This window comes from Marmota flaviventris, chromosome 17 (assembly GCF_047511675.1).
Source record: "Marmota flaviventris isolate mMarFla1 chromosome 17, mMarFla1.hap1, whole genome shotgun sequence".
NCBI lineage: Eukaryota > Metazoa > Chordata > Mammalia > Rodentia > Sciuridae > Marmota > Marmota flaviventris.
Window position 1 is genome coordinate 25393976 of NC_092514.1, and position 24582 is coordinate 25418557.

The following is a 24582-nucleotide window of genomic DNA, read 5'->3' on the forward strand; positions in this document are numbered from 1 at the left end:
TGATCTAATCTTCACTTCCACCCTAGCTAATTCTAAAGTATATACCCCCTTTGAGAATTTTTTCCTATGTATTTTTGAACAAAAATGAGATAGAAAAAATTTGTTTTTGACATTTTAATAGCCATATTTGGCTAGTGGTTACTGTAATGCAAATGTAGCTTTAGGGTCTGGAGAATAACGTGGCTACATAGATATGGAGGAGCAAGGACATCTCAGTTCCAGTATCCATTTGTCTCTGGGTGGTCAACCTTAGGGCTGGAGCTAGGGCTAGGGTAGATGCTGTCAAACAACCATAGAACACTTTGACTCTTTATTCCTGATGCACTTTTGTTCCCTGTATGTCTGAGGTCCTCATCACATTCTGATATCTCCACTCTCTGATGGTCTCTCCTAAGTTGTTGGGTGCCTCTTGGCAGGGACGCCTGGGAGACAGAGCTTCACACTTGTCCGTGCCCACTGATAACTGTCTTTGGCGGGCATCAAACACCACATGCCCTGCCCGGAAGCCTGGTCCAGGGTAGTGAGGTCTGTTGTTGATTTTGGGAGGCATTGACATCTGGCGATAGCTCTGAAAAGCTGAAGAAACTGTACCCACAGGGCGGTATACCCAGCCTTGGCTGTCTGTTCGCCAGGAGGATGGCTTTAGCTCAACTAGTACAGGTACTTCTGAGAAGGTATGCAGGTTAGTGGGGATCTTGGAAGGGCAGTTTTGATTGATTGGGGTGGAAGTACATGATATATGCTGTTCTGCATTCTCCTTCTGAGGAGCCATCTCATGTATTGATTTCTTCAGGGATAGTGTTAGCTTTGGGGACTGAAGTGGGCCTAGGACTTGGGCAGAGTCAGTACATAGAGTAGGGCTTGGGGTCTTTGGGAGGCCAGGATTTGGGATATTGCCTGAATCCTTGTGGAGACCAGATTCCTGGGTAAGTCCTGGATTCTTGAGGAGGCCAACGTCTTGTGCAAGTGTTGGGTTCTTATGTAGGCCAGGATCTCGATTAATTCTTGGGAACTTGTGGAGGTTAGGATTTTGGCTTTGTTCTGGGTTCCTATAAACTCCAGCATCTTGGATAAGGATAAATCTTTTTTCAGCTTCAGTGGATTGGGTAAGGCCTGGACTCTTACGGCAGTTGGAATCTTGGGGAAGGCCTGGAACCCTGCAGAGTCCAAAGTCTTGGATAAGGCCTAGATTCTTGTAGTCTCCTGAATCTTGGGTCGGGCCCTTATTGAGGCCAGAGGTTTGGACAGAGCCTGGGCACTTCTTGGGACCAAATGCCTGGGTAAGTCCTGAGCTCTTGTTAAGTTCAGGGTCTTGGACAAAGTAGGGACTCTTCTGTGGTCTAGAACCTTGGCCTAGGCTCCTGTAGACCCCTGAATCTTGGACATTGCCTGAACTCTTATAACCTCTAGACTCTTGAGAAGGGCCTGGCCTCTTTTGGAGGTCAGTTGTTTTGGAGACACCTTGATTTTTGCAGACAACAGTGTCTTGGTTGGGTTCAACATTCCTAGAGACACCAGAGCCTTGCATAAAGCCCAAATTCTGAAGGTTAGAATTTTGGGTACATGGTATGTTCTTGTGGAAGCTGGAGGATTGAGTGTAACATGGGCTCCTAAAGACACCCCTATCTTGAGTAATACCTGGGCTCCTTTGGAGTCCAGAATCTTGGGCAATGCCTGGATTCTTTTGCAGGCCAGAGTCTTGAGAAGGGTTTGAATTCTTGCAGAGACAAGGGTTTTGAGTATGGTTTGGGAACTTGTGGAGGCCTGGATTTGGGACAAGGCCTGGGTTTCTGGGAACTCTGGAGTCTTTTGAAAGGTATGGAGTCCTCTGGAGGCCAGGATCTTGGGTTCGGCTTGGATTCTCATGAAGTTCAGGAGACTGGGTTTGGATCAAGTATTGAGAAGTGGTAGAGAACTGGGGAGGAATGGGGAAGTGGGAAGCAGAGAGAGACTGAGGAGACTTAGAGGTTGGGAGAAGGGTGGGTGCTTGTATTAAGGTGGAGGGCTTCTGATGGTTGATGGGTCGATAAAGGACGAAGGTTTTGGGAGGAACAAGTGGCAGAGAAAGAGTGCATGGTGGAGGAATGGTAGTCAGAGAGCTCTGAGCACTAGTTGGAGAATGAAGGCAATGTTTAGAAGGGGCAACATCCTGGGTATAGACCAAGATCTTGGGGTAAATTGGTGCCTGGAAATCTGTGTTTTTCTTCTCAGAACTGCAAGGATGGAAGCTGCAGTAAGGGAAGGTCTTGGACTGGCTGAGTTTCTTGTCTTTGCCATCATCTGATATCTTCCATTCCATGTTCCCCAACTCCAGGTAGCCCAGTATAGATCCTGCAGAAGGCTGGGCACTGTCTTCACCATGTTGCTTTGATATATGCTCAGATGTTTCAGAACTTGCTAAGCCCTGCCTCTCTTGGGGCCTGGAGAGGGTACCAAAGTTCTTCTTGGAATATCCAGAGTTCTGAGGGTTGCACTTATGGAAAACATTCTGCTTTACCCTGCGGGCATCATAGACCACATGGCCAGTGGAGAGGCTAGGGTCGAAGGCAGGCAGAGTAGAAGGACTAGGAGTTAGGTTGGGGGTAGGGGTGATGATAGGGATAGGAGCACGGGCCAGAGGGGCCATGACTGATGCTGGGGCAGGGGTTAGAACAGGCATCCCAGTATGGGCAGAGGATTGAATTTGATGAGAATGGACTGGAGTATGTGCTGGGGTTTGGACTGATGTGAGCTCAGGCACTTGGGCCTGGGAGTGGGTCCAAACCTCCTCTGGGGTGTGGACTGGGTTGTGACCCTGGGAATAGGCTGAGGCATATGCAGGCACCTGGGCTGGGATGTGGAGTGGGATGTGGGCTGAGGTGTGTTCAGGGATAAGAGCCTTACAGTGAGTATACTGAGAGGTGTGGGCTGGGGTCTGGACTTGGGGAGCAGCTGGGACCTGGGCTGGGGGAGGGGCTAGGACCTGGGCTGGGGATGGGTCTGGGACCTGGGCTGGGGAAGGGGTTGGGACCAGGGCTGGGGAAGGGGCTGGGACCTGGGCTGAGGAAGGGGGTGGGACCTGGGTTGGGGGAGGGGCTGGGACCTGGGCTGAGGGTGGTGCTGAGGTGTGGACCTGGATTGCCGCGTGGGCTAAGATGTGAACTTGGTTTTGGGCCTGGGCCCTGGATGCGGTTTGGACTGGAGTAGGAGGTGGTATATGGGGTGGGGTTTGGGCTAAGACATGGGATGGGGTAGGGATCTGGGTAGGGGTTGGAATAGGAGCTGGAGCATGGGAGAGGGTAGGAGCTGCAGCATGAGATGGGGTAGCGGCTGCAGCATGGGCTTGGCTGGGGGCTGGAGTAGAAGCTGGGATCAAGGCTGGAGCATGAGCTGGTGGAGTATGGGTTGAAGTATGCTCAAGATCCTGGGCCTGGGCATGGATATACTCTGGGTTGTGGGTCAGGGACGGGATGGGGATGTGCTCGGGGGTATGGGCTAAGGAGTGGGTCCCAGCCTGGGCTGGGGTATGGTCTGGGCCATAGTCTAGGGCCTTAGTCTTGCCCTCTTGGGGTAAACAGATTGATACCATATCTAACTTGCTCATCTTCAGGAAGTGGGAGGAAATCTCTGGCCTGGGAAACATGGAGGCCTGGGTCTTCAAGGCTGTGCCTTGAGAGGCCTCCCCAGCTCCCATCATCCCCTCCTTCCACAATCCCCATTGAGCCTCCGTGGGAAGCCCAGCATGTCCACATTGAGGTGGCATCCAGCAGCACCCAGAAACCTTTTCATCATTTGTATCTGGTATCCAGGAGTCACGGTGGTTAGCATGACCGAGCAGGAAGCTGGGGCGACGATGAAAGTGGGAAGAGATTCTTGAATACAGATTCTTGGGATCTGTGGTGCAGCGCATATACACGGGCCTGCTGCCTAGACCACCATGTTGCTTGTCTACACAGAGGAGAGATGGAACAAGGCCTGGGTGTCAGAAGGGCTGAGAAAAGGGACAGGGAGATAAGAAAAAATGTGACAAATCTACATCGCTGGAGCTCATGCTGGGACTCACTTACCTTTGGGAAAAAAATGATGGAAAAGAATCCGCAAGGAGCCCTTCAGATGTTTCCAGAGCTGAGGGAAGCAGGAGAGGAGAGATTCCAGCAGTAGGGTAAGCTCTGAAGTCCCTGTCTGACTACATCCTAGCAGCCCCCACCCCCCACTACTTCAGTCCCTTCAAGATCCCAGTGTCCCAACCCTGCTGCCCGGACCCTGCCCTGACCAGAATCACCACGTTGATCCCCACGTTGAGCAAGATGAAGCTGCCCAGAATCAGAAGAATTGAATCTCCTAAGTCCTGACACTTCCTGGGGTTGGTGCCAGAGCACATCTGGGCTCCATAGTAGACTCGCTCACCCATGGCCTGGGGTCCCAGGACTACCTGGGCCCCCTGGCCCCCACATACTAAGAGACAGACTCCTTTGGGGGGAGGGGAGAAGGCCTGAGTCATAAAGGGGTAGATGGTTGGAACACAATGAGAGAGGCAGAGGAAAAGGAGGGCTCAGGGTGGAGTTTCCTGGTAACCAGGTCCCAGTACACCTGAGCCTGGAGGCTAGTGTACCTCCACTTTTTCTCAATTATTGCCTCACTGAACTTTGTTCATTCAGCTCCCACAAACACTCCTCCTTCTTCCATCTTTCCATTATTCCTGTAGTTTCAGTAGAAAATCCAGAATCCTTTACCCCTTGACCACTCCTGAGACTGGGAAAACCTTGGCCTCAGAGCCCTAACTGGAATCAAGAGCCTTGGCCTTCATCTTGCCCTACATTGGGCCACTGACCTTGATCTGCCTAGACATGGAATCCCAGATCTGGAGTTAGTCTCTCTCTCTCTCTCTCTTACCTGTACAGAAGATTGAACCCAGGGCCTCGCACATGCTAGGCGAGTGCTTCATCACTGAGCCATATCCCCAGCCCTTTTTACTTTTAATTTAGAACCAGAATCTCACTGAGTTGCCTAGGCGAACCCCAAATTTGTGATCCTCCTATCTCAGACTTTTGGGTAGCTGGGATTACTAGTATGCACCACCATGTCTGTCTGACCTGAGTTTCTTGAGCAGGGCTGAGCCTCTGAACCCCTTTTGGGAATGGAGAACAGAGAAACGGGGTGAGTGCTCAGAGACTCATGGTTTGATGTCTGCAGCTGGGAGACCTTAATGTATGGTATAAGACCAGGACAATATATTTTTTTTTTGTAGTCATAGATGGACATCATGCCTTTATTTTATTTGCTTATTTTTATTGTATGTGGTGCTAAGGATCAAACGCAGTGCCTCACACATGCTAGGCAAACGTTCCCAGCCTCAACCCCAAGGACAGTCTTGTTGGCAAGAACACGGCCTCATACCAAGAAGGGAACACTGACTTCTCATTTCAGGAATCCAAGGGCAGGGTCTCTATCTGGCAGAAAGAGAGCTACTTCCAAACCATAGACCACCACAATGTTTCCTGGACTCGGTTTCTCTTTATTCCTCTCTCCATGACCTGCCCAGCCACCCACATTCTCCTGCGGGTCAGTTAAGTTTCCCAGGTCGGCTCCTGTGTAGACAGGGCCTTGAGGTTGATGTGGAAGGTGGTGGCAGTGAGTTGGCCCGTACTCTGTTCTCCTGCACTTGACGCTTTAGCTCCAGGCTGTCGTACACCTGGTAGTTGGCATTGCCACCTGGATTCCTACTGAGTGGGACAAAGGTAGCTGGGACTGGGGCAGGATCAACAGCTTGGACTTCAGGCAGGGGCTGGGAGCAATGAGGGAGCAGGGCCGAGCTAGCAGCTGGGACCCGTTGATATGAAGCCTCACCCAACATAGTGAGGGAGGTGGAAGTGGTCAGAGGATGCCGAGGAGGCATAGCCTCAGCCCAGTCAGCAGCCCTGTGTCGCACCTCATGAGAATCCCGGGGGTTATAACCCAAATGTCCTATGGATGGGTATGGGCTGCGGTTGGGCTGGCTGTGAGCATGACCAGGGAGATTCCTTCTGTGGGATGGGGGCGAGTAGTGTTCCCGATAGCCCTGGGCCTCCTGCCGGGGGTTCCGGGACACCAAGGTAGTTGGGGGTTCACAGCCCTCTACACCACGCCGCCGCTGATCCCAAGCATCATACAGTGTCTGGCCTCCTGAAGAATAAGGGCTATGCCCCCCAGGGACCCAGGAAGGATTAGGGGGCAGCGGGCGGGGAGGTAATGGAGATGAGGTCCATTGCTCAGGCTCCATGTTGCCCCAAATTCGGGATTGTGAACAATGGGGTGCAGAGGACTGTAGCCTCAGCTCTGACTTGGCCTCCACACGCTTGGGTAAGAGGCGCAGTTCTGGTGACAGATAGATAGAGGGTGGTGGCAAGCTGGCCAGGATCCCACCTTTGCGGCCCCATAACCCCATGTTGGAGGGCAGTCCCATCCGCTGAACCCAGCCTGGGTTCTGGGGATGTGGGAAGGACAGATCCTCCTCATCCAGGTAGGAGTCCCTGTCCTCCATATCATAAAAGGGTATGGACTGCAGCTGTGACATCTTGCGGTTGTGAGTTTGGTTATGAAAGACTGGGCTACCATGGGAGAATTTTCTGTGGTTCCAAGGCCTCTGCTGTTGGCTGGGGCGGTAACGTTGGCGGCACTGGCGGCGTGGTTGGTACTGGCGGTGTGGTTGGTGGCGGCCCCGGTGGTTGTGGAGATACCGAGAGGAGGAAGAGGAGTAGCCTGTGGGTTGGGTCATCTTCACCTGTACAGGGTCCAGGACGCAGTGGATGTGGATGTCTTGGGCCTTGGCTGGGAAATGTTTGAGGGAACATTCAAAAGGCTGGACTTCATCTGGGGGAGGCAAGAGTGGGTGCAATTGCCATAAGAGTTCAGGTTAGGAATAGTGGGGTTTGAATTTCTGGGGCCATGGTAGTGGTCTCGGGGCGGGGAGGTGTCCTACTCTCTAGCTGCTATACTTACTTTTCTGCTTAATCCAATAGAAAATCTTGTCTAAGGCATTCTGGAACTCATGCCACATCTAGGGGTGGTGGGAGGGATGGGAGTGAAGGCCAGGCTCCCTACCTCCAACACCACCCACCCCAGCCCTAGTCAAGACCCGTCCTGCAGGTGGAGGTGCAAGATGCAGCTGGCTCCCCCTCAGCCCTCTTCACCCCTGGGGATGGTCCACAACTGTCACTGACCACAGTTGCCACGTTGATGCCAATGTTGACAAGAATGATAAGTCCCACCAGCAGGAATAGGATGTCTTCAGCATCCTGGGGGCTTTCTTGGTGTTGATTACAGCACCCCAGGGTGTCACTCCAGAGCTGGTTTTCCATGGTGGGGGGGTCCTAGGGCCACTTGGGCCACCCCCCCACACCTGGCCCCGACCCACACTGCATTCATGCCAGTACCTGGAGATATCTACCAGTTGAGAAGGGAGCCAGGTCATAATGAGGCAAGTTAGGAAGAGTCACAATGTAGAGGTAGTAGTCTTATTCACTCTGCTGGCTCTTCACTATCCTAGGCTCCTACTTGATATTTGGTCCCCAGATGCCCCTGAGGTTAGTCTATCCTTCTGTCTCCATGAGGCCTGCTTAACCACATACCTCATTCCTGATCTGAAAATAGGTAGCTACAGTCATAAGATAGACTCCACAGGGGTTGAATTATGTGTAATTCCCTCAGTTTCTGGTCATTTGAGATATAATGGCAACATGTGCAGCCTGTTGATGTGCCCCACTCCATGCTACTTTGGGGCCAGCAGCTGGGGTGACTGACTGGATGAGTGACAACAAGTGTCCCCTCTGGGTTCACTCTGCTATAACAGTTCCTCCCTATGCTGACCATTTCCCTGTCATAATCCCTGTAGCACACATCCCAACCCTTCCTGGCCGGGGTTTGCAGCCCTGGACATTAGTGGTCCCTGAGCCCTTTGGCTTCTCCACTTCAGAGTCAGATGGATTTCCATCTTGATGAGGTTGCTGCCCCCTGCCAGAGACTCCAACTATAGTTTCTCTCCTTCCAAACCAACTATCCTCTTATTGACCCATCCCCCTCTAAGTTGAAAAACTGGTTAACTCCCACCTTAAAGAAATGACCAAAACACAACATAGATGTTATTGTTGATGTGATGAATGGAGACCTCCATGGAAACGAGGCTCAACATTGCAGTCTGTAAAAATGGTACCCTGAGGATGGCAAGGCCGTTGGTCCCACTGTCAACTATGCAGCAGAAATGGAGGAAAGGCTGATGAGCATTTCCAAAAAGGCCTCCAAACACATGGTAGATGCTTAGTATGTACCCACTGAATGGAAGCAGCCTGAAATGATCAATAATATTGGTTGAATGTAAATGAATGCAAATGTACAGAGAGATAGGGTGATCCACAGATCTATTCACATCCAGGAATCCTTCTAGCAACACTTTAGCATAGTGTTCCCAAGCTATGTGTGTGCATGTGCCTGTGACTCTAACATTCTAGGAGTAGAGCCATACCTTGGTTTCCTTGCTGCCCAGTGAGCAGAATATTCTGATGAGGTCATGTGGTAAATTGAGGCAGGTGGGAGATTTGGGTAAGCTGACGCAGTGGCAGTGGGAATCTATCTACTTGCAAGAGAAGGGGAATGGAGTGTCTGAGGCCATGAAATTGAACCTTGGTACCTATGTGACCATGATTAAGTCACTCAGTCTCTCAGAGCCTCATGCAACGTGGAAAGGATTGTGATGTTATGGTGAAGTACCTCTTGAGAGCATCTATAATATTTAATCTTCTGTTCCAAGACTCATGGAGGGTACAGGAGCATCAGGTTCTTCCTGGAGAAATACGAGGGACTAGAGACCCTCCCTCTTAGTCATCCTCGCACAAGAAAATCAGGGTATAAGAAGGAACTATGTCTCCCCTGGGGCTGAGGCCTAAACCTGGCCTGGCAAGAACTGGACTTCTGAGGAGCTAGGGCCATGGAGATAGGGAGTCTCTCTAGTGAAGGGCTATCTGGGGGTCTGGGGCCAGATTTGAGAGCGTCTCTGGACACTTAAGAAAATAGGATTGGCCAGGCAGTGGTGCATGCCATAATCCAAGCAGCTTGGGAGGCTGAGGCAGGATTATATTATCACAAGTTTCAAGCCAGCTTCAACAACTTAGTGAGGCCCTTAAGCAACTTAATGAGAACCTGCCTCAAAATAAAGATGTTATTGTTGACAGACAATATATGACAGAACCTGTCTCACTGTTCTTATGGCTCAGAGCCTCTGGGCTGGGAGGTGAGGGGTTCACAGGGTAAACATAGGCCTCTAGACCTAGCTCTGACTGCATCTCTATTTTGAGGGGCCTTCTCTCTACAGTGAGCTGGAAGTGGATAGTCTGGGAAAGTGGTTCCAGAATGTCCTGTGTCCAGGGATCCCAGAGTCTCTGGGTGGTTTGGAAGACTTGCCAATTCTTGGAACCATTCCAGTGGCGAGAGCAGATTGCTGGGTACTAAAAAGGGCTGGGGATGTGGTTCACTGGTTAAGCAGCGCCCCTGGGTTCAATTCCCTGTACTAAAATAACAATAAGAAAAATAATAAAAATAGGGTAGAGGTAATTAGAAGCCTTGAAACCAAGGAGGGCCATGGAAAAGGCCAAGGACAGGGCTTGAGAGGACAAAAGATGGATGAGGTTCTCCTGGGCTCTCTAAGGTCGTCTTACTAGGGAGATCATTCTCTTAACAACCAGGGCTTCTGGGTACCTTATAGGCTCTGCCTTCCACCCCCCCCCCCACACACACACCACCACAAACCACCTCCTCTCTCCTTTTTATTTTTTTCCCCATCACTTCCCCGTCAGGGGACGATACACCCAGTCCTTTCCTGTCCCCTCTGCAGCGCTAGATCCAGAGGCCAAGGGATAGCAGTGGGACAAGGCCTCCACCTCTCGGGTCAGTTCTCGAAGCCTCCGCCTCACATCCCGGGCATCATACGCTACTCGGATTGAGGAGCGGCGCTGAGGGATATCGGGGACATTCGCTGGGCCCAGGAAGGGCGGCGAGGCAGGCTGGCACTGTTCTACCTCAGCCTCTGCACCTGCCCCACTGTTCTTATGGCTCAGAGCCTCTGGGCTGGGAGGTGGGGGGTTCACAGGGTATACATAGGCCTCTAGTCCCAGCTCTGACCGCATCTCTGTTTTGAGGGGCCTTCTCTCTACAGTGGGCTGGAAGCGGATAGTCTGGGGAAGTGGTTCCAGAATGTCCTGTGTCCAGGGATCCCAGAGTTTCTGGGTGGTTTGGAAGACTTGCCAGTCCTTGGAACCATCCCAGTGGCGAGAGCAGATTGCTGGGTACTGAGGTGGGGGCTTCTCATCATCAGTGTCAGGAGCCCAAGCTGCTGGGTTGTGGACTCGGCACAATGGAGAGGCTCGCCGGCGATGTCGTCGTGTGGGTGGGGGGGTCACAGTCATTTTCACAGGGTCCATGGTGCATCGAAGATGGACTGCAGAGGAGCTCTCCTTCTTCGAGGGATGGGTCTGCTTCCCAGGTGAGGAGGAGTTAACAGCTTCTGTGAATCAGGGAGAGGGAGGCTGGTGGGGAGGCTTGCTCCTATAGTGAAGGGAGGCAAGGCCTGGGGAGAAAAGCTGCACCATTGTGGTGTCTCAGAGGGAAGAGCAGCAAGAGGCCAATTTAAGGCTGTCAGACATACTTCTGTACCTTCTATGCCCCAACACCCAACCTTGTTTACCTTTTTCACAAATGATAAGGAATACCCGGTGTAAGATGATTCGGAGTCTGCTCCAGAGCTAGGTGTAGGAGGACATGGTGACCCCAGGCAGTTCCTTACCAGGTTTGCCCCCCAAGTTTGTTCCCTCCCACATGGCCCCCTCCTGACCAGGGTCACCATATTGATGATAATGTTAATGCAGATGATGAAACCCAGCAGCAACAGGATGGAGTTGCCCACGTCCTGGCAGCTGTTGGGGTTATCTGAATCCCAGCCAGGCTGTGGCCACTCAGCCATGGCCATGGCGGTCCCTAGGGCCACCAGGGCCCTTAGGCCCCCAGCCCCTGTGCCCACAGTGTCAACTGGCCCACCTGCCTTACCCAAAGTGTCCTGAGGGTGAGCGGGTCACAATGATGCTGGGACTCTCTCTCACAATGTGCTAAGGCACTAGTCTCAGAGTCTCTGGCCCAGGGTTGAGCCTCAGCTTGAGCCCAGACATTGGCGGAGGCCAAATCTTTCATTTTTATGCCTCTCCTGCAGCCAGTCACCTGAATCAGCTCACTGGCTCTCTCCCCTGTTTGGCATCTGTCCTGAGGCCCCATCTCTCATTCTAGAACCACACCAGGCTCTGGTCTCAGATATAGACCCGAGACTCAGGCATAAGCCTAAGTCCTGATCTCTCCAGGCAATCCCAACTTCACAGAGCTATTCACTGAAAAGGTCTAGAGGTTTGGACTCCAAAGGCTTGTTTCAGAGCCCCCCACCCCAACATAAGAGCAGGCAAAACCAACAGTTAAACTTTTATATTTACAATATTCTCTTCATCTTTTGCCAGGTTTAAAAATGTGTACAGAGCCGCAAAGGGTTGGGGTGGGGACATGGGACTGTCAGGGATTGTTCTGGAGAGAGGGGCTGGGCATTGGAGTCCGTGGCTGAATCATGGGGTCCCCCAGCCCCCCTCCCATGCCCTGGTTCTGGGGGCATCTGCCTACGGGGCTCAGGGCCCAGGTCGCTAGCATTTGGAGGGCATGGCTGTTCCAAGAGGAGCTAGACCAGGCAGGGGAAAGGGCCAGAAAAGAACTACGTTTCCATGGGTGGAGGTAGGAGAAGGGACAGTGAAGAGGCAATGTTCTGGGACTCACAACCAGGGATCCTGGACCTGGGTGCCAGTAGAAGATGGCATCCCACCGTTACTCAAGTTTGGCAGTAGCATCCCACAGAAAGCCATACAGCAGGCTGAGGATTCACCCTCCTCTATTGTTGTTCCATAAAACCCTTTCTTTTCTTGAAGGAGGGATTGAACTCAGGGGTGCTTACCACTAAGCAACATTTGTTTTATTTTTAATTTTGAGACAGGGTCTCACCAAGTTGCTTAGGGCCTTGCTAAGTTCTTAAGGCTGGTCTCAATCTTGCAATCCTCCTGCCTCAGCCTCCTCAGTTGCTCAGAATACAGGTGTGTGCCATTGTATCCAGCCCTTAAAACCCTTTCCTACATGGTTCTTTTCCTCAGAGGCACAAACCCAAGGACCTCTGGGCAGTAGCCTCACACATTTCCTTTCAAATTCTTCCTGCTGGTGTTTGAACAAGCCCTGTCCCCCATGGCCCCCTCCATCTGTTCCTCAGTGCAACTGACCTCATTCCCCAAGCTGTCCATGAAACCTTTTTCCCTGTTACCCACCCACCCCCCAAACACACACACATTGCTCTTTTCCTTTGGCCCTGGCAGCAAGGGGGAGGGGTAAAAGAAGGGTAGGGGAAAAGATTGGTCTGACCCTGAGATGGGGACAGCTTCAAACTGGGAGAAGGAGCTGGAGAATGGAGATCTGGGACAGAGAGGGAGGGGTGACACAGGAATCAGAGTGACAACAGGGGGGCTCCTTAGCTGCCACATCCCCCTACCCTGTATCCTACCTGCTCCCGTCGTCTTCTCTGCCCTAGCCTGGGACTGTGAAATCCTTGGCACATTTTGAGTCTTTCTCTCCTCCTCCAACCCACCTACCCAGTTTGGCACAGATGAGCAATGATCTGAGGACTGAAGGAAAGGCTGTCCTCAGGCCCCAGGAGGGCTTTGGTCAAACATGCATGGCCTCTGTGGGTGGCATACGCCACATTCCCTGTCTACCAACTCAGCATCTCTGGGAGAGGGAGGTCCCCAGCCTTTCCTCAGGGTTTGTACATCCCCCTCAGCTTAGGTTAATCTGAAGTCTGTTCCCACCTGCCATGTGAGGAGTGCTGGGCCTGAGGCTGGGGGGGATGCAGGGAAGTGCTGGGGAGAGAGGGACCCTCTGCCTGGGAAAACACACATCCACATGCAAGAACATGTTTCCACTCAGAGAAATGTATCCTGGACCATGGGAGAATTAGTTTCCAGGCAGCACCGGGATGCACGGATCTCCCTTCCCCCTGGCAGGAAATCCGTGTCTGTCTGTATGGAAGGTGAGGGCCTCCCTGGGAGAACGTGCTTCATCTGACTTGTGCCATGGGGGAGAAACATGCTTTGCTGGGGTGGAGGGGGGAGAGGAGGCGGGGGGGGGGGGGGGGCGGGCCTGTGTTTTCCTTGCTGCTCCCCAGGCACCACCCTGTGTTGTCTGGTGGCCAGAGTCACTGTATGAGAACACATCACTTCCAGGGTCTCCAGGGGGTGGGAGGGGGGAGGAGGTGGGAGAAGGCATGAGGAAACAGGATTCTGGGGTACAAATCCCCGCAGAAATTCTTTGAGGGGGCCAACATGTGTCTAGGGCGGCAAAAAAAACCTCACCCTGCACATGGGAAAATACCCCCTCATGAAGAAAGCACACCTCCATATGGGAAAAGACTTCCACATTTCCACACACTGAAGACTGGTGTCCCAGTGGAGGGCAAAAAACACCCCCCAATGTTCAAAGGCCCAGGTCCAGAGAAGAGAATGGGCCTCTTTGCATGGGAAAAACACGCATCTCAGTGGGGAATCCCATGTCCACCTTAACACTGTTCGATGATGTGTGACAACTCCACAGGAGAAAAGCCCGTTGCCAAGTCCTACTCCCTGCCTTGGAGTGGCCCAGGCTGGGGAGGGGTGGGGAGGGTGGCCTCCCCATGCCGCCCCCTATACCCGGGTGGTGGAGTGAGGATGGGGTAGCGTGTTGTTGTGGCTGGTAGCGGTGGAGGGCGGTGGGGGAAAGGGCCCAAAGGGATGGAGGGAAGGGGGTGGCGGGGGTGGTGGTGGCCCCAGGCCACTGGGCAGCAGGGTTAGGGCCCTGGGGGCCAAGAGAGGCACATCGTCCGGTGCCCGGCGCAGGGCCAGGGTGTAGTCGGGTGGACAGGCAGGGCGCAGGGCCTCAGCAGGGTCCGCCCCAACGCCACCACCCTGCTTCAGCTGCAGTGACACCAGCTCCTCCTCTGGGGGCAGCTCCCGGCCAGCAGTGGGGAGCAGGGGACCCCCACCAGGCACACCAGAGCCTGAGCCTCCAGGTGGACTAAGCCGCCTGCATCGCAGTTCCTGCCGCCGGTCCCGCTTGTAGTAGAGAGCGGCAAAGGCCAGGATGTTGAGGAAGAGAAGGGAGGCGCCCACCGCCACAGTGACGCTTAGCTCTGTGGAGTAGTCTCGTGAGTCTCCAGGGAAGCGGTCATAGGCCCTTGGGCCTGGCTCAGGCTCAGGCTCGGGAGGCAAGGTTGCAGGTGGTGGGGGCCGGCGTGTGCCAGGGGCTCCAGGAGGCGGGCGGGGAGGCCAGCGTGTGGCATAGGGAGGCAAGCGAGTGGTGGTGGTGAAGAGCTCGGTGTGCAGATTGTGCAGGTGGGGCACAAGCTCCAGCCAGAAGGCCACCTTGTTGGCGCGGTAGTTGTCACGCACTCGTGGCTTCAAACCAATGTGTAGGTACTGCTTCTCTTTGCTGTTGAACTTGCTCCACACCACCTCCTCAAAGCGGTTGGGTTTGGTGTGGATGAACTTGGTGTCCTGTGGCACTGGCTGGTTGGGGTCACTGTGGGCATAGGAGGGCAAGGAAAGGAGGAGTGAGGGTGAGGCTCAGGCTCCAAGGAGGGTGGGGCTGCAGAGGGGAAGGAAGAGGAGAGAGATGCAGAGACAGGGAGACAACAAGAAATCCAGAGAAAAAGTCACAGAGGTAGAGACAATACACGGATGTGAAGAGACATAGAAATTGCCAGAGACAGGGCCAAAGAGACAAAAAGGATAAAGACAGATCACCAGAGACAGCCAGAGATGAGGTCAGAGGGACAGAGACAGACCAAGAGAGAGCCATAAGAGGCAGAAGCTGAGACCAAGAGAGACAGAAAGGGAGAGACAAAAATATATGAGAGACAGCCAGGGTGAAAGCTGCCAGCAGACAGAGACAGCATAAAGTAAACAGACCAAAGAAGGAAGAGGAGCCAGGTGCTATGGTGCATGCCTATAATCCCAGGTACTTGGGAGGCTGAGGCAGGATCGCAAATTCAAGGCCACCCTGGGCAATTTAGTGAGACCCTGGTTCAAAATGAAGTTTAAAAAGGGTTGTGGGAGGGGATATATATAGCTCAGCTGGTAGAGTGCTTGCCTTGTATGCACAAGGCCCTGGGTTCTAATCCCTGGCACCACTAAATAAATAAATAAAAAGATCTGGGGGTATAGTTAAATGGTAAAACACCTCTCTCTGGGTTTAATCCCCAGTAGCATGCAAAAAGCAAAAACAAGAAAAAATGTAAAGTTTTGGGGCTGGGGATGTGGCTCAAGCGGTAGCGCGCTCGCCTGGCATGCGTGCGGCCTGGGATCGATCCTCAGCACCACATATAAACAAAGATGTTGTGTCCGCCGAAAACTAAAAAAAAATAAATATTAAAAAAAAAAAAGGGTTGTGGGAGCTGGGTGTGGTGATGCATGCCTATAATCCCAGCAACTTGGGAGGCTGAGGCAGGAGGACCCCAGGTTCGAAGCCCCCCTCAGCAACATATTGAGGCCCTAAGTAACTTACTGAGATCTTGTCTCAAAATAAAAAATAAAAAGGGCTGGTGATGTGGCTCAGTGGTTCAGTGCCCCAGAGTTCCATCTCCAGTACCAAAATAAATAAAATTTAAAAGTTGGGGATAGGGGCTGAGGTTGTGGCTCATGGATACAGCGCTTGCTGCCTTGCACATGTGAGGCACTGGGTTTGATTCTCGGCACCACATAAAATAAGTAAGTAAAACAAAGGTACTGTGTCCATGTTCAACTATAAAAATTTTAAAAAATAAAAAAAATAAAAGTTGGGGATATAGTAGAGTGCTTGCCTAGTGTCTCCTGATTTTGATCTCAGTATCATAAAGGAAGAGGAAAAACAAAAAGAGGACAGAGGGACAGAGGGAAAGGGAGAAAAGTCAGTGGATTTCAGGAGAGTGGCAAGGCATAGAAACAGACAGATACAAACTCTTACATACTTAGACACAGACCACAGTGGTCACACAGAAGCAGAGCACAGAGTGGGGGCCGGAGGAGGCCAAGGGAGGAAGAAAGACAGATACCAAGCTAATGCTACCAACTGAGCCCACCCCCAGAAAGAACAGGGACCTCTCTGTCTAATTCTGCTGAATCTCTAACCCTCACCTCAGTGCCTGGTACAGATAAGGTGTTCAGCAGTGTCTGAATTGGTCTCACTTAAGCAAAGGACAGCAAGAGCAAGTACTTTCCTGGAGGAATGATGGCCATGTGAAGAAGGGAGGGAGGGAAGGACAGAGGACCAGCCAAGGATGGTGAGGATGCCTCAGCCTGCAGCGCGCCCCACCCAGCCCCACCAGCCCCTTTGGCCCTCACCCAGTCTTGGCGAAGTTGGTCCAGTAGGTCATAACAACTGCGCTGAGCATGACGTCATTCTTGGAGAAGTTGCAGGGGAAGAGGTCAGTGGCACCCACCATGGGCACACCAAAGACATAGGGCAGCTCATCTCCATGGGCTGCATCTGCCCACTCTGGCCGGCCCTCAGCCTGGCAATGATGGTAGAAGGTGTAAAAGTAGACAGGGGACTGGTAATCAGCGTGCAGCTTAGCAGTGGCCACAGCTGGGGCCACCCACTGGTGGTCAGTAAAGAGAGCCAGCAGGGTTTTTCGTCGCATCTCGCCATTGTCCCGGTCAGCCCAGTCTGTGTACATGAACTTGATGGTCTCCCGCAGCACATCCTTGCCTTCCGGGTAGCCATACAAGTTGTCCACGAAGTTGGAGACAGTGAAATCAAAGGCGCTGGCGGACACACCATCCTCACTCTCTGCAGAGTCCTCCACAAACTTGAGGCCCTCTCCCTGATTGACACCGATAAGCATGTCGTAGTTGAGGAATTCTCCCTGCTGCATGAGGATCTCAGGGTCATCGGGGACTACATCGCCGTCCACCACGGGCCCAAAGGCAATGTGGTAGCTAGGGAGAAGGGGGCAGGGTCTCATCACCTGCTCAGTGGCCTCGTCTTGCCCCATGGCCCTATAGGCCCACATGCAGGTACCCCCTGGAAAACCCTTCTCCCCTATTTGAAGACCTCCTAGAGTCCTTCAGGGCACTTGACCTCTCCGGAAGTCTTCCAGAAACGTTTCATGGTATCCTGTGCTCACTTACTCTATTTGGCCACCTCCATTGAGGAAAGGCCGTTAAGAGGCCAGTAAAAGGGCCTGAAGCCCACCTCTCCTTGCCCAGTGGAATGCCCACAGGCACCTCTCACCTCAACCTCCTTGGAACCAGCAAGGAGAAGTGAAGGCCTGGACCTGGCCCTCTCCCACCCCCATACCGGGCAGGCTGCACATCCTGGTCCACCAACTCCCGAGAAGGCTTTCTGCGCAGACACTCCACAGCTTCGGCACTGTCCTCCCGGTCACAGCCCACCTTGGCTGCCAGCAGACGCGTGTACTTGAGTGGCTGGTAGTTGACAGACCAGCTGGAGATGGCGGTACCACTCTGGGCAATGGCCTTCTGGAACAGTCCTGGCAGGAGAGCAAGATGACCTCAGGCTATGCCATAATAGCAAAAACCAGAAGGGGGATCAGGTAGGGTCAGAGCTATGGGAAGCAGGGCAGGCTGTGGTACCTTCTGAATGGTGGGAGAGGATCAGCAAGTTGACACAGGAGGCCCCTGCTCCAGACCCAAAGATGGTGATGCGCTCCGGATCACCCCCAAAGTGGGCAATATTTTCACTAAGCCAACGCAGGGCCTGGATCTGGTCCAGAAGCCCATAGTTGCCTTTTGCAGCCTGATCCCCAGTGCTGAGAAAACCTGAGGGTAGAAGAAGAAAAGGAGCTCCCTGGAGGTGTCACAACATCCATACCCCCTTTCCAGGCAGCTCAATCCAGCCCAGAAGCAATTTTGCTGGGTTTAGAGGAGCACTGCCCACCAGGCCTACCTCCCAGACCCCGCCCCCCCCCAAAGTTGACTGCCCACCCTCACCGAGCACCCCAAGACGGTAGTTGAGCGTGGCTACGATGACATTGCCATAGGCGGCCAGGACTGAGCCATCGAACATATTCCCGGTGCCCTCCATGTAGGAGCCTCCGTGCAGAAACAGCATGACAGGTTTCTTCCCAGAATCCCGGATATCTGCGTGAGGAGGGGGCAGCAGGTGGGCCAGGGGATTGGGGATAAGGACACAGTCAGACCAGAAGCAGCACTACCCAGCTCCCAGGTCTGCTAAGGACCATCCAGGAGCACAGGGGACTTGTCACTCCCATCCCTGGGGGGCAAGACCGGATTCCCCTCCCTCCCCCTACAGCTAGCCCTAGAGAAAGGTCCCTCACTACCCCTGGCCAGGCTGTCCCCAATCACTTTTCCAAATGTGGGGCAGACCTCCAAGAAGCCCAACAGAGGCCGGGGGGTGGGAAGTGGCCCTCCTCAGGACCTATGCTGGTTCCAGCAACCCCCTCCCCACGCGGCAAATCTCCTTCCTGCACCTGGAAAGAGTGCTCTCGGGCTGGAACTAGGGTTAGAAGTGCTGGGAGGGTCCTGCCATTTCCTCAGAGTCAGGCCTTGGGCCTCAAGCTCCACATGGCACCCTGGTCTGTGGGTGAGGGGGTGTCAGGCCCTAGGGTCCCTGGGGGCTTGGTCTCCTCCCCGCCCTAATTCCTTTCTAGGTCACCTCCCTAGTTACCATAGCAACCCCCAGCCTAATTACTGTGGCAGGAGGAGGCAGGGTGGGAAAGAGCCTGCCTAATGAAGCCAGGGTGCAGCTCTGAGTCTTAGACACCCATAAACTGGCCTGAGCCCTAGGTCCTGAACTAAACTTCTTTCTTGCCATCTCCCCAAAGGATCCCTTAATCGTTGCCACACACAGTATGCCCTTGAAACACTCAGGACAGGACTGAGAGGTGAGAAATTCCTGAAGAAAGTGGGAGTCTGAGAGGGCTTGCCAGGTCCTCAAGCTAGATAGTTCCCTCTTCTGCAGCTCCCCCCTGATCTGCATAGTGCCAAGGGCTGGGATCACCCCTGGCCCACAGGCCCTCCTGTGTCTTAGCACCTGCCATGCCTGACTTGCCTGGGTACTCCATCAACTGGAGCCAGGCCTAGGTCCCCACAGTTGGTCCCCAGCACCTCACCATCTTTCTCATCCTGGTAAAAACTAACTTTCTGACAGGTCAGTCTGCAGGTCACTAGGACATTCCCTGTCACTTGTACCAGCCAGCTTCCAGTCTCCTCTTAGGCTTTCTCTATAGTCTCTGGACTTCTTCAGCCAGAGCTCCCAGGTAGGCAGCTTCCTCTCTGTGTCCTCCCCAAATTCGCTTCTCCCTTTTTTTTCTGACTTTCCAGTAGTTTCTCCTTCCCTTCAAGGTCCTGTTCTAAATGTCTTTGGTTCTCCCCAACCCTCCCCGTACCCTTTTCCCAGTGTGTGGGGAGGGGAGTCAGAAAGGGAAGGAGCAGGAAGAGGGGCTGGGGCAACAAGAATTCAAAACCAACAACAAAAAACAGGATCAAGAAAGAAGAAAGAAAGAAAAAAACAACAACCAAAAAGCAAGAAGCTCTTGGGGCAGATTCAACAAGAAAAGAAAAAACAACAACAAAAAAAAACTCCATTTTGGAAAAAAAGAAAAAAGTTCTTTGCATTTTTTTTTTCAAAATTTTGTGGTGAAACTTCAAGATATTGGGCCCTGTTTTTCAAAAATTTCCAAATTCTTTGATTCACTTAGAATGTTTGCGTTTTCTGAGTCTGACAGGCTTTTAGAAATTGTAGCAGGTTCTTAATATTTCAATTGTGTCATCAATTTGCCAACTTAAAATTTTTTTCCAAATGTTATTTTGCTCCAAATTAAATTTTTTTTCCAAATATTACATTTCACAAGTTTCAAAGTAATCCAAATTTCTTTCAAAGTCTAAATATTTTATCCAATTCTTTGTTGTTTCTCTGACATTCCAATTTTTTTTTTCCACCTTATTTTTGCCATGGTTAGGTTTTCTTGCAGGTTTTCTAGTGGGTCCAACATTGTTCAAATTTCGTTTGAAGTTTTCATAATTCTTTTTTCCAATTATTAAAAATTTTTCTTTTCTTTTCTTTTTCATTTTTTTTTTTTTAGTTGGGAGAACAACTGAGGGGCCTTGAGGGCTGTGGGGACATTTAGTTAGGGGCAGGGCCATGAAAGTCCTCTTATAAGCAACCACATGCAGCAGCGGGATTTTTAAATCTACCTGTGTCTGGCGGATTGAGCGTCGCCTCGTCACGTTTTTTTGTGAGCGGACCTAAGACCGGGAACACAAAACAGAGAAAAAAGGACAATTTTGTGGGGAAAGATGGGGGTCGGGGGGAGGTGGTGGATGGGGAGGGGAGGAGAGAAAGTAGAAAAGGGGAGGGTGAGGGGAGGCAGAAAAAATAAGCCAAAAAAAGCAAAATTTGTTTGCAAGAAAAAGAAACCAAGAAAAGAGAAAAACGTTTCTACAACCCAATTTTGTTCCCCTCCCCGGAAAAAGTCATGCCCCAAAGAAAAGGTGGGTTTTGGGGGGTGGGGTGCCTGCGTGGGCTGAGGCCTGTCTTAAGACATATTGACTTGGCTGGAAAGGATTTGGCTTGTTGGTGTGTTTGCTAATTGCTGGAAATGAAACGGATGTTAGAGTGGGGTGGGAGGGGAGAGGAAACCCCAGGAGACCAAGGCCAGCTTGCCACCCAGGCCACCTCTCACAAGGCCCCTTCAGGGCCAGCCAAGCACTGCCTGCTGCCCGACCCAGGCTGTAAAGAGAAGAGGCTGCGCAGAAAGGACTTTGTATCCTTCTGGACAGCTCTGGAGGGCAGAGGGCAGGATGGGGCTGGAGGGCAGCCCACCCTGCTGCTCACAGCCTTCAGAAGCCCTCTGCTCCCCACTGGAGGGCTATGGGAAGGTCAGATAAGGCTGCCCACCCTCCTACCCAGCCTCACCGGCCAGCATTTCTCTTCCATCCACACTCTGGCCTGGCTTCTCACCCCATCTCCTCAGTGTGGGCAAAGCAGGGAAAGGGGTCATCAGGTCTTGCCCTCCACTCCAACTCATCCCTCCACACTCCCACCAACCTCATCCCTTACCCAGGCCTCCTCTCCTCCCACCAAAGTTGAGAGCTTCCGACCAGGACCACCCCCAGCCCCTGCTCAATTGCCAAAAAGCCCTCCTCCCCACTTGAGGGATTCAGCCCACAATTAGGGAACAGGAAACATAGTGCCCTGAGCCACCTTAGCACCCAAGGTACCAGGGGCAGAGGGTACTGGGTGGCACAAGGTGTGCCCAGAATCAGGAAAAGGCCCCATACTAGGCTCAGAGATTAGCACCAGGCTTATTTCAGATTAGGGGATCAGTTAGGGGACAGCTAGAACCTAGAGGCCTCAGGGGGTTCCCCCGGGTGATTTTTTTTTCCTGGATAGATTGTGGAGTCTGCAAGGCCCAGGGTAGCTCTAGAAGATTTCTCCTTTACTGGCAATAATGGCCCCATGAGGACCTACTGGGAAAAGGGCCTCTTCTTTGAGAGAGGGTGTGGATGAGGATGAAGTCAGCAGGGCATGCATGCATGTGAGAATGAAGTGAGTGTGTGTGTGTGTGTGCTTGAGTCAACCTTTTCCTCCCAGAGCTGGTGTGAATATTCAGTGAGATCACCTGAATATGTCAGGTTCCAAGCAGGTCTGCAATAAGCAATAGTTAAAAATATAGAAGGTGTGGGCATGGGTGTTGTGGGGCCAGGGGCCAAATCATTTGTGTGGAGGTGTTGAGGTAGACAGTCCAGTGGTGGAAAGTACTGAGTGTTTTACTGGGGGAAGAACATAGGGTAGAACCTATGTAAAAGTGTGGAAGTGGAGAGTCCACAAGCAGGAAGTGTTGAGATGGACAGTCTGGAGGTTTGGGGGTAAAGGACTCACAAGACATTGGGATAAGTGGTCCACGAGAGGGAGAGGAATGTGTAGTTTTCTTGTGAAGCATGGTTCCTTTTATTAAGAAACTGGGGAGGACATATGGAGTATGCGGGAGTAAATAAATGGTCTATGAGGGAATAGGGTGCTTAGATTTTTTTTTTTCGGGTACTGGGGATTGAACCCAGGGGTTATATCCTTAGCCCCAGTTCTTTTTTGCTTTTTATTTTGAAACAGGGACTAAGTTGCCCAGGCTGGCCTTGAACTTGAAGTTCCTCCTGAGTGGCTGGGATGAGCCAACCTTGCTTGGCTAGGATACTTAGAATTTGGATGCATTAAAGTCAAAGTTTCTGTGCACTGTGTGTATAGGTTGTTGGGAGCATGGTTTACATGGAGAGGGGTAGTTAGGAGGTTAGGTACACAGATGGAATGAGGGATACAGGGTAGATTGTCTATATGGGTTGTGAGTGGGTTGTGAGTGGATATGAGTGGGTTGCGGTGCATGAGTTGTTCTATGATTGGCATGAGAGGATTCTGGATGCAGATGCAAGGTGTTTGAGTTGATCTGTACCATCCCTCAGGTGTTGTTACCATCTGAGGGATGCTACAGGTGATCTCTAGATAGGATGTATGGCAAACAATCTGTAAGAAGTGTTGAGGGTGTTGGAGACTGTGGCACAAGTAATCTGTTGGAGCACATTGTCCAGGTATGGGGTCACAGGGCTATAAGGTATATGTGTATGTTGCTAGGGCCCATGATCTCTATATATCTAGGGATACTGGGGAACACAGGCTGTGTGGGTGATGGGACACACAATTTCAAGGAAATGTTAGGCATGTGTACACTGTGAATACATTGGGAATTGGGATCTGTGGGGTGTTGAAGCAAATGGTGAATGTATATGATGGCTGGGAACATGCTCCGTGTATTGAGTAGTTGAGACTCAGTCTATTATGACATTTGAGGACATGATGTGAGTTACAGGTTCCTGAGTACCCAATGGCCTAGGTATTTGGTTGTTTAAAACAGCATGGAGAGGGCTCTGTGGAGGTATTGGCATGTCTTGGAGTATCATGATGGGGTGTCAGAAGGGTAATGTGGGGGCTCCTTGTGCTGATTGTCTGTTGGGATAGCTTGAATCTGCCAGTTACCCTCTATCATAGACAAGTGGGAAATTGTTCTGATTAATCCTGGTGTGCAGCAGGTTGGTGGGAGAATTGTCTGGGGGTGTATGCTGGAACTATAAGCAGTCCTGTAGTGGACAGGAATTCATTAACCTGAACAGTAGCTGGTTAGCTCCAGGAAGGAAGTTTGGGCTGTGTTGAGTGGAGGTGCCCTTGGCAAGAAGCTTTCCTTCAGGGATTCATAAGAATTTTTTATGAGACAGAAATCTCCCACAAGAGGGTGTGAGAGCCACTACCAGATCAGGTTAGGGACTATGGGGGCCACATGATAGAGGGATACCTCTTCAGGCTGCCTGGGGTGGGAAGGGTGAGTAGGAAGAGCCCACATTGTCCTTGAGGTGTAGTGTAGCTAAAGTAGGTATGCCAAGCCCAGGCCTAGAAGCAGCAGGTGAAGCAAGGCTGGAGGGGGCTCTGAGCAGGTGATGGATTGATTACTTGAACACCCAGTGGCTACATTGAGATTGGTGCCTGACTATGTGCCTCTTTGGGGAAAGGGTGGATGAGCCTAGCCTAGTGCCTGCTATCCTTACCATGGCTCTCCGAGGGCACAAAGAACTTCCAGGGTGGCTGTGTGTGGGATGATGCTGGAGCAACCTGGCAGGCACCCTTACTTCTCAGAGGGTGTGCAGAGGTATAGGGACATACTGCCCCTCACTGCCCCCACCAAGGCCCAGCTCAGGGGCTAGGAGGTGGGCCAGTGCCTGAGGGTCTGTGTGTGAGTGTTTGTGGGCTGTGTCCACGGGATACCCGGCCTTGTGCCCGCGCCCTTACCGTCCTCAGTGGGCACGTAGAGGTTGAGATACAGGCAGTCCTCGCTCTGGTTCTGCACGTAGGTGGCGGCCGCCTCCAAGTTGTCGGTGAACCACACTGGCAGCATGATGGCCGGCAGCGCCCCGTGCAGGTTCTGCGGGCAGGCGGGCGGCAGGGTGGTGGCGTTGCGCACCCCGGGCCAGGAGGCGGGTGCCTCAGGAGGCTGGAATCGGCGGGCGCCCAGGGGCGGTGTAGCGTAGGGCACGCCCAAGAACTGCACGACCGGGCCCAGGATCTCGTTGTTGAGCTCGCGCCGCACACCGCGCACTCGCCCGTAGGCTGTGTTCACCACTGGGAAGCGCTCCTCCCCGAGGCTGCCAAGGCCCAGGCCCGGGCCGCCTGGGGCGCCGCCGGGACCCCCTCCCCCCCGTTGAGCCCCCGCCAGCCCCACCAGACACAGCGCCAGGAGCCACATGCTGATCGGGGGACCCCCCCTCCCTCCCCGGGACCCCCCCCCTCGGAGAGAGAGAGAAGGGGGGGGAGAGGGAGGGAGGCCCCCCTCGCCCCAGGAGGGAGGAGGGGGCGGGGGACAGGAGGGAGGAAGGGGGCGGGGAGGGACCTGGGTTAGACGGGACAGAGAAGGGGTCTGTTCCTCTCCATTGAGGGGGCAAGGGGTGGGGAAGGGAAACGAGGTGGAAGAAGGTG

At 52.7% G+C, this 24582-nt stretch overlaps 5 protein-coding genes across 6 annotated transcripts; all 5 read right to left on the minus strand.

The window, feature by feature from the left end:
• Positions 1 to 310: 310 nt before the first annotated feature.
• On the minus strand, positions 311 to 2626 carry LOC139702486 (uncharacterized protein SPEM3-like). Its single transcript, XM_071603820.1, has 2 exons — positions 2434 to 2626; positions 311 to 957 (listed from the first exon to the last, which is right to left on the minus strand). The coding sequence occupies exons 1-2, from the start codon at positions 2624 to 2626 to the stop codon at positions 311 to 313; spliced, it is 840 nt and encodes a 279-aa protein (XP_071459921.1).
• Positions 2627 to 3213: 587 nt separating this feature from the next.
• On the minus strand, positions 3214 to 4390 carry LOC114101710 (uncharacterized protein SPEM3). Its single transcript, XM_071603821.1, has 4 exons — positions 4253 to 4390; positions 4047 to 4104; positions 3426 to 3927; positions 3214 to 3238 (listed from the first exon to the last, which is right to left on the minus strand). The coding sequence occupies exons 1-4, from the start codon at positions 4388 to 4390 to the stop codon at positions 3214 to 3216; spliced, it is 723 nt and encodes a 240-aa protein (XP_071459922.1).
• A 1152-nt stretch (positions 4391 to 5542) lies between these two features.
• Positions 5543 to 7316, minus strand: Spem2 (SPEM family member 2). The gene is made up of 3 exons (XM_027946784.1): positions 7179 to 7316; positions 6958 to 7015; positions 5543 to 6828 (listed from the first exon to the last, which is right to left on the minus strand). The coding sequence occupies exons 1-3, from the start codon at positions 7314 to 7316 to the stop codon at positions 5543 to 5545; spliced, it is 1482 nt and encodes a 493-aa protein (XP_027802585.1).
• Positions 7317 to 9788: 2472 nt separating this feature from the next.
• Spem1 (spermatid maturation 1) lies at positions 9789 to 10972 on the minus strand. Its single transcript, XM_027946786.1, has 3 exons — positions 10838 to 10972; positions 10691 to 10748; positions 9789 to 10510 (listed from the first exon to the last, which is right to left on the minus strand). The coding sequence occupies exons 1-3, from the start codon at positions 10970 to 10972 to the stop codon at positions 9789 to 9791; spliced, it is 915 nt and encodes a 304-aa protein (XP_027802587.1).
• Positions 10973 to 11457: 485 nt separating this feature from the next.
• Nlgn2 (neuroligin 2) lies at positions 11458 to 24352 on the minus strand. Of its 2 annotated transcripts, XM_027946870.2 has the most exons (7): positions 23899 to 24352; positions 20265 to 20315; positions 18039 to 18188; positions 17682 to 17867; positions 17386 to 17578; positions 16428 to 17024; positions 11458 to 14628 (listed from the first exon to the last, which is right to left on the minus strand). In XM_027946870.2, exons 1-7 carry the CDS (start codon positions 24350 to 24352, stop codon positions 13755 to 13757), a joined length of 2505 nt encoding a protein of 834 aa, XP_027802671.1. In that variant the 3' UTR covers positions 11458 to 13754. The 2 variants fall into 2 exon arrangements, with proteins under 2 accessions (XP_027802671.1, XP_071459394.1); XM_071603293.1 differs by lacking the exon at positions 20265 to 20315 and having other exon boundaries at positions 23899 to 24258.
• Between the last annotated feature and the right edge of the window lie 230 nt (positions 24353 to 24582).

Excerpts from the sequence above, each read along its gene's own strand:
- LOC139702486 (XM_071603820.1), bottom strand. The coding sequence starts at position 2,626 with ATGGCCCCTCTGGCCCGTGCTCCTATCCCTATCATCACCCCTACCCCC. Across the intron at positions 958-2,433 it reads ATATTCCAAGAAGAACTTTG|ACGTTGGCCTCCTCAAGAAT; the intron begins GTACCCTCTCCA and ends CACTTGCACAAG.
- LOC114101710 (XM_071603821.1), bottom strand. The coding sequence starts at position 4,390 with ATGGGTGAGCGAGTCTACTATGGAGCCCAGATGTGCTCTGGCACCAAC. Across the intron at positions 4,105-4,252 it reads GGATCAACGTGGTGATTCTG|CTCTGGAAACATCTGAAGGG; the intron begins GTCAGGGCAGGG and ends TGCTTCCCTCAG. Across the intron at positions 3,239-3,425 it reads TCCCTGACCCACAACCCAGA|ATCCCTACCCCATCCCATGT; the intron begins GTATATCCATGC and ends ACCCCTACCCAG.
- Spem2 (XM_027946784.1), bottom strand. The coding sequence starts at position 7,316 with ATGGAAAACCAGCTCTGGAGTGACACCCTGGGGTGCTGTAATCAACAC. Across the intron at positions 7,016-7,178 it reads GCATCAACGTGGCAACTGTG|ATGTGGCATGAGTTCCAGAA; the intron begins GTCAGTGACAGT and ends CACCACCCCTAG. Across the intron at positions 6,829-6,957 it reads CTATTGGATTAAGCAGAAAA|ATGAAGTCCAGCCTTTTGAA; the intron begins GTAAGTATAGCA and ends TGCCTCCCCCAG.
- Spem1 (XM_027946786.1), bottom strand. The coding sequence starts at position 10,972 with ATGGCCATGGCTGAGTGGCCACAGCCTGGCTGGGATTCAGATAACCCC. Across the intron at positions 10,749-10,837 it reads TCATCAATATGGTGACCCTG|CTCTGGAGCAGACTCCGAAT; the intron begins GTCAGGAGGGGG and ends TCCTACACCTAG. Across the intron at positions 10,511-10,690 it reads CCTTATCATTTGTGAAAAAG|AAGCTGTTAACTCCTCCTCA; the intron begins GTAAACAAGGTT and ends CCTGATTCACAG.
- Nlgn2 (XM_027946870.2), bottom strand. The coding sequence starts at position 24,352 with ATGTGGCTCCTGGCGCTGTGTCTGGTGGGGCTGGCGGGGGCTCAACGG. Across the intron at positions 20,316-23,898 it reads CTACGTGCCCACTGAGGACG|GTCCGCTCACAAAAAAACGT; the intron begins GTAAGGGCGCGG and ends TCCCGGTCTTAG. Across the intron at positions 18,189-20,264 it reads GCTCAATCCGCCAGACACAG|ATATCCGGGATTCTGGGAAG; the intron begins GTAGATTTAAAA and ends CTCCTCACGCAG.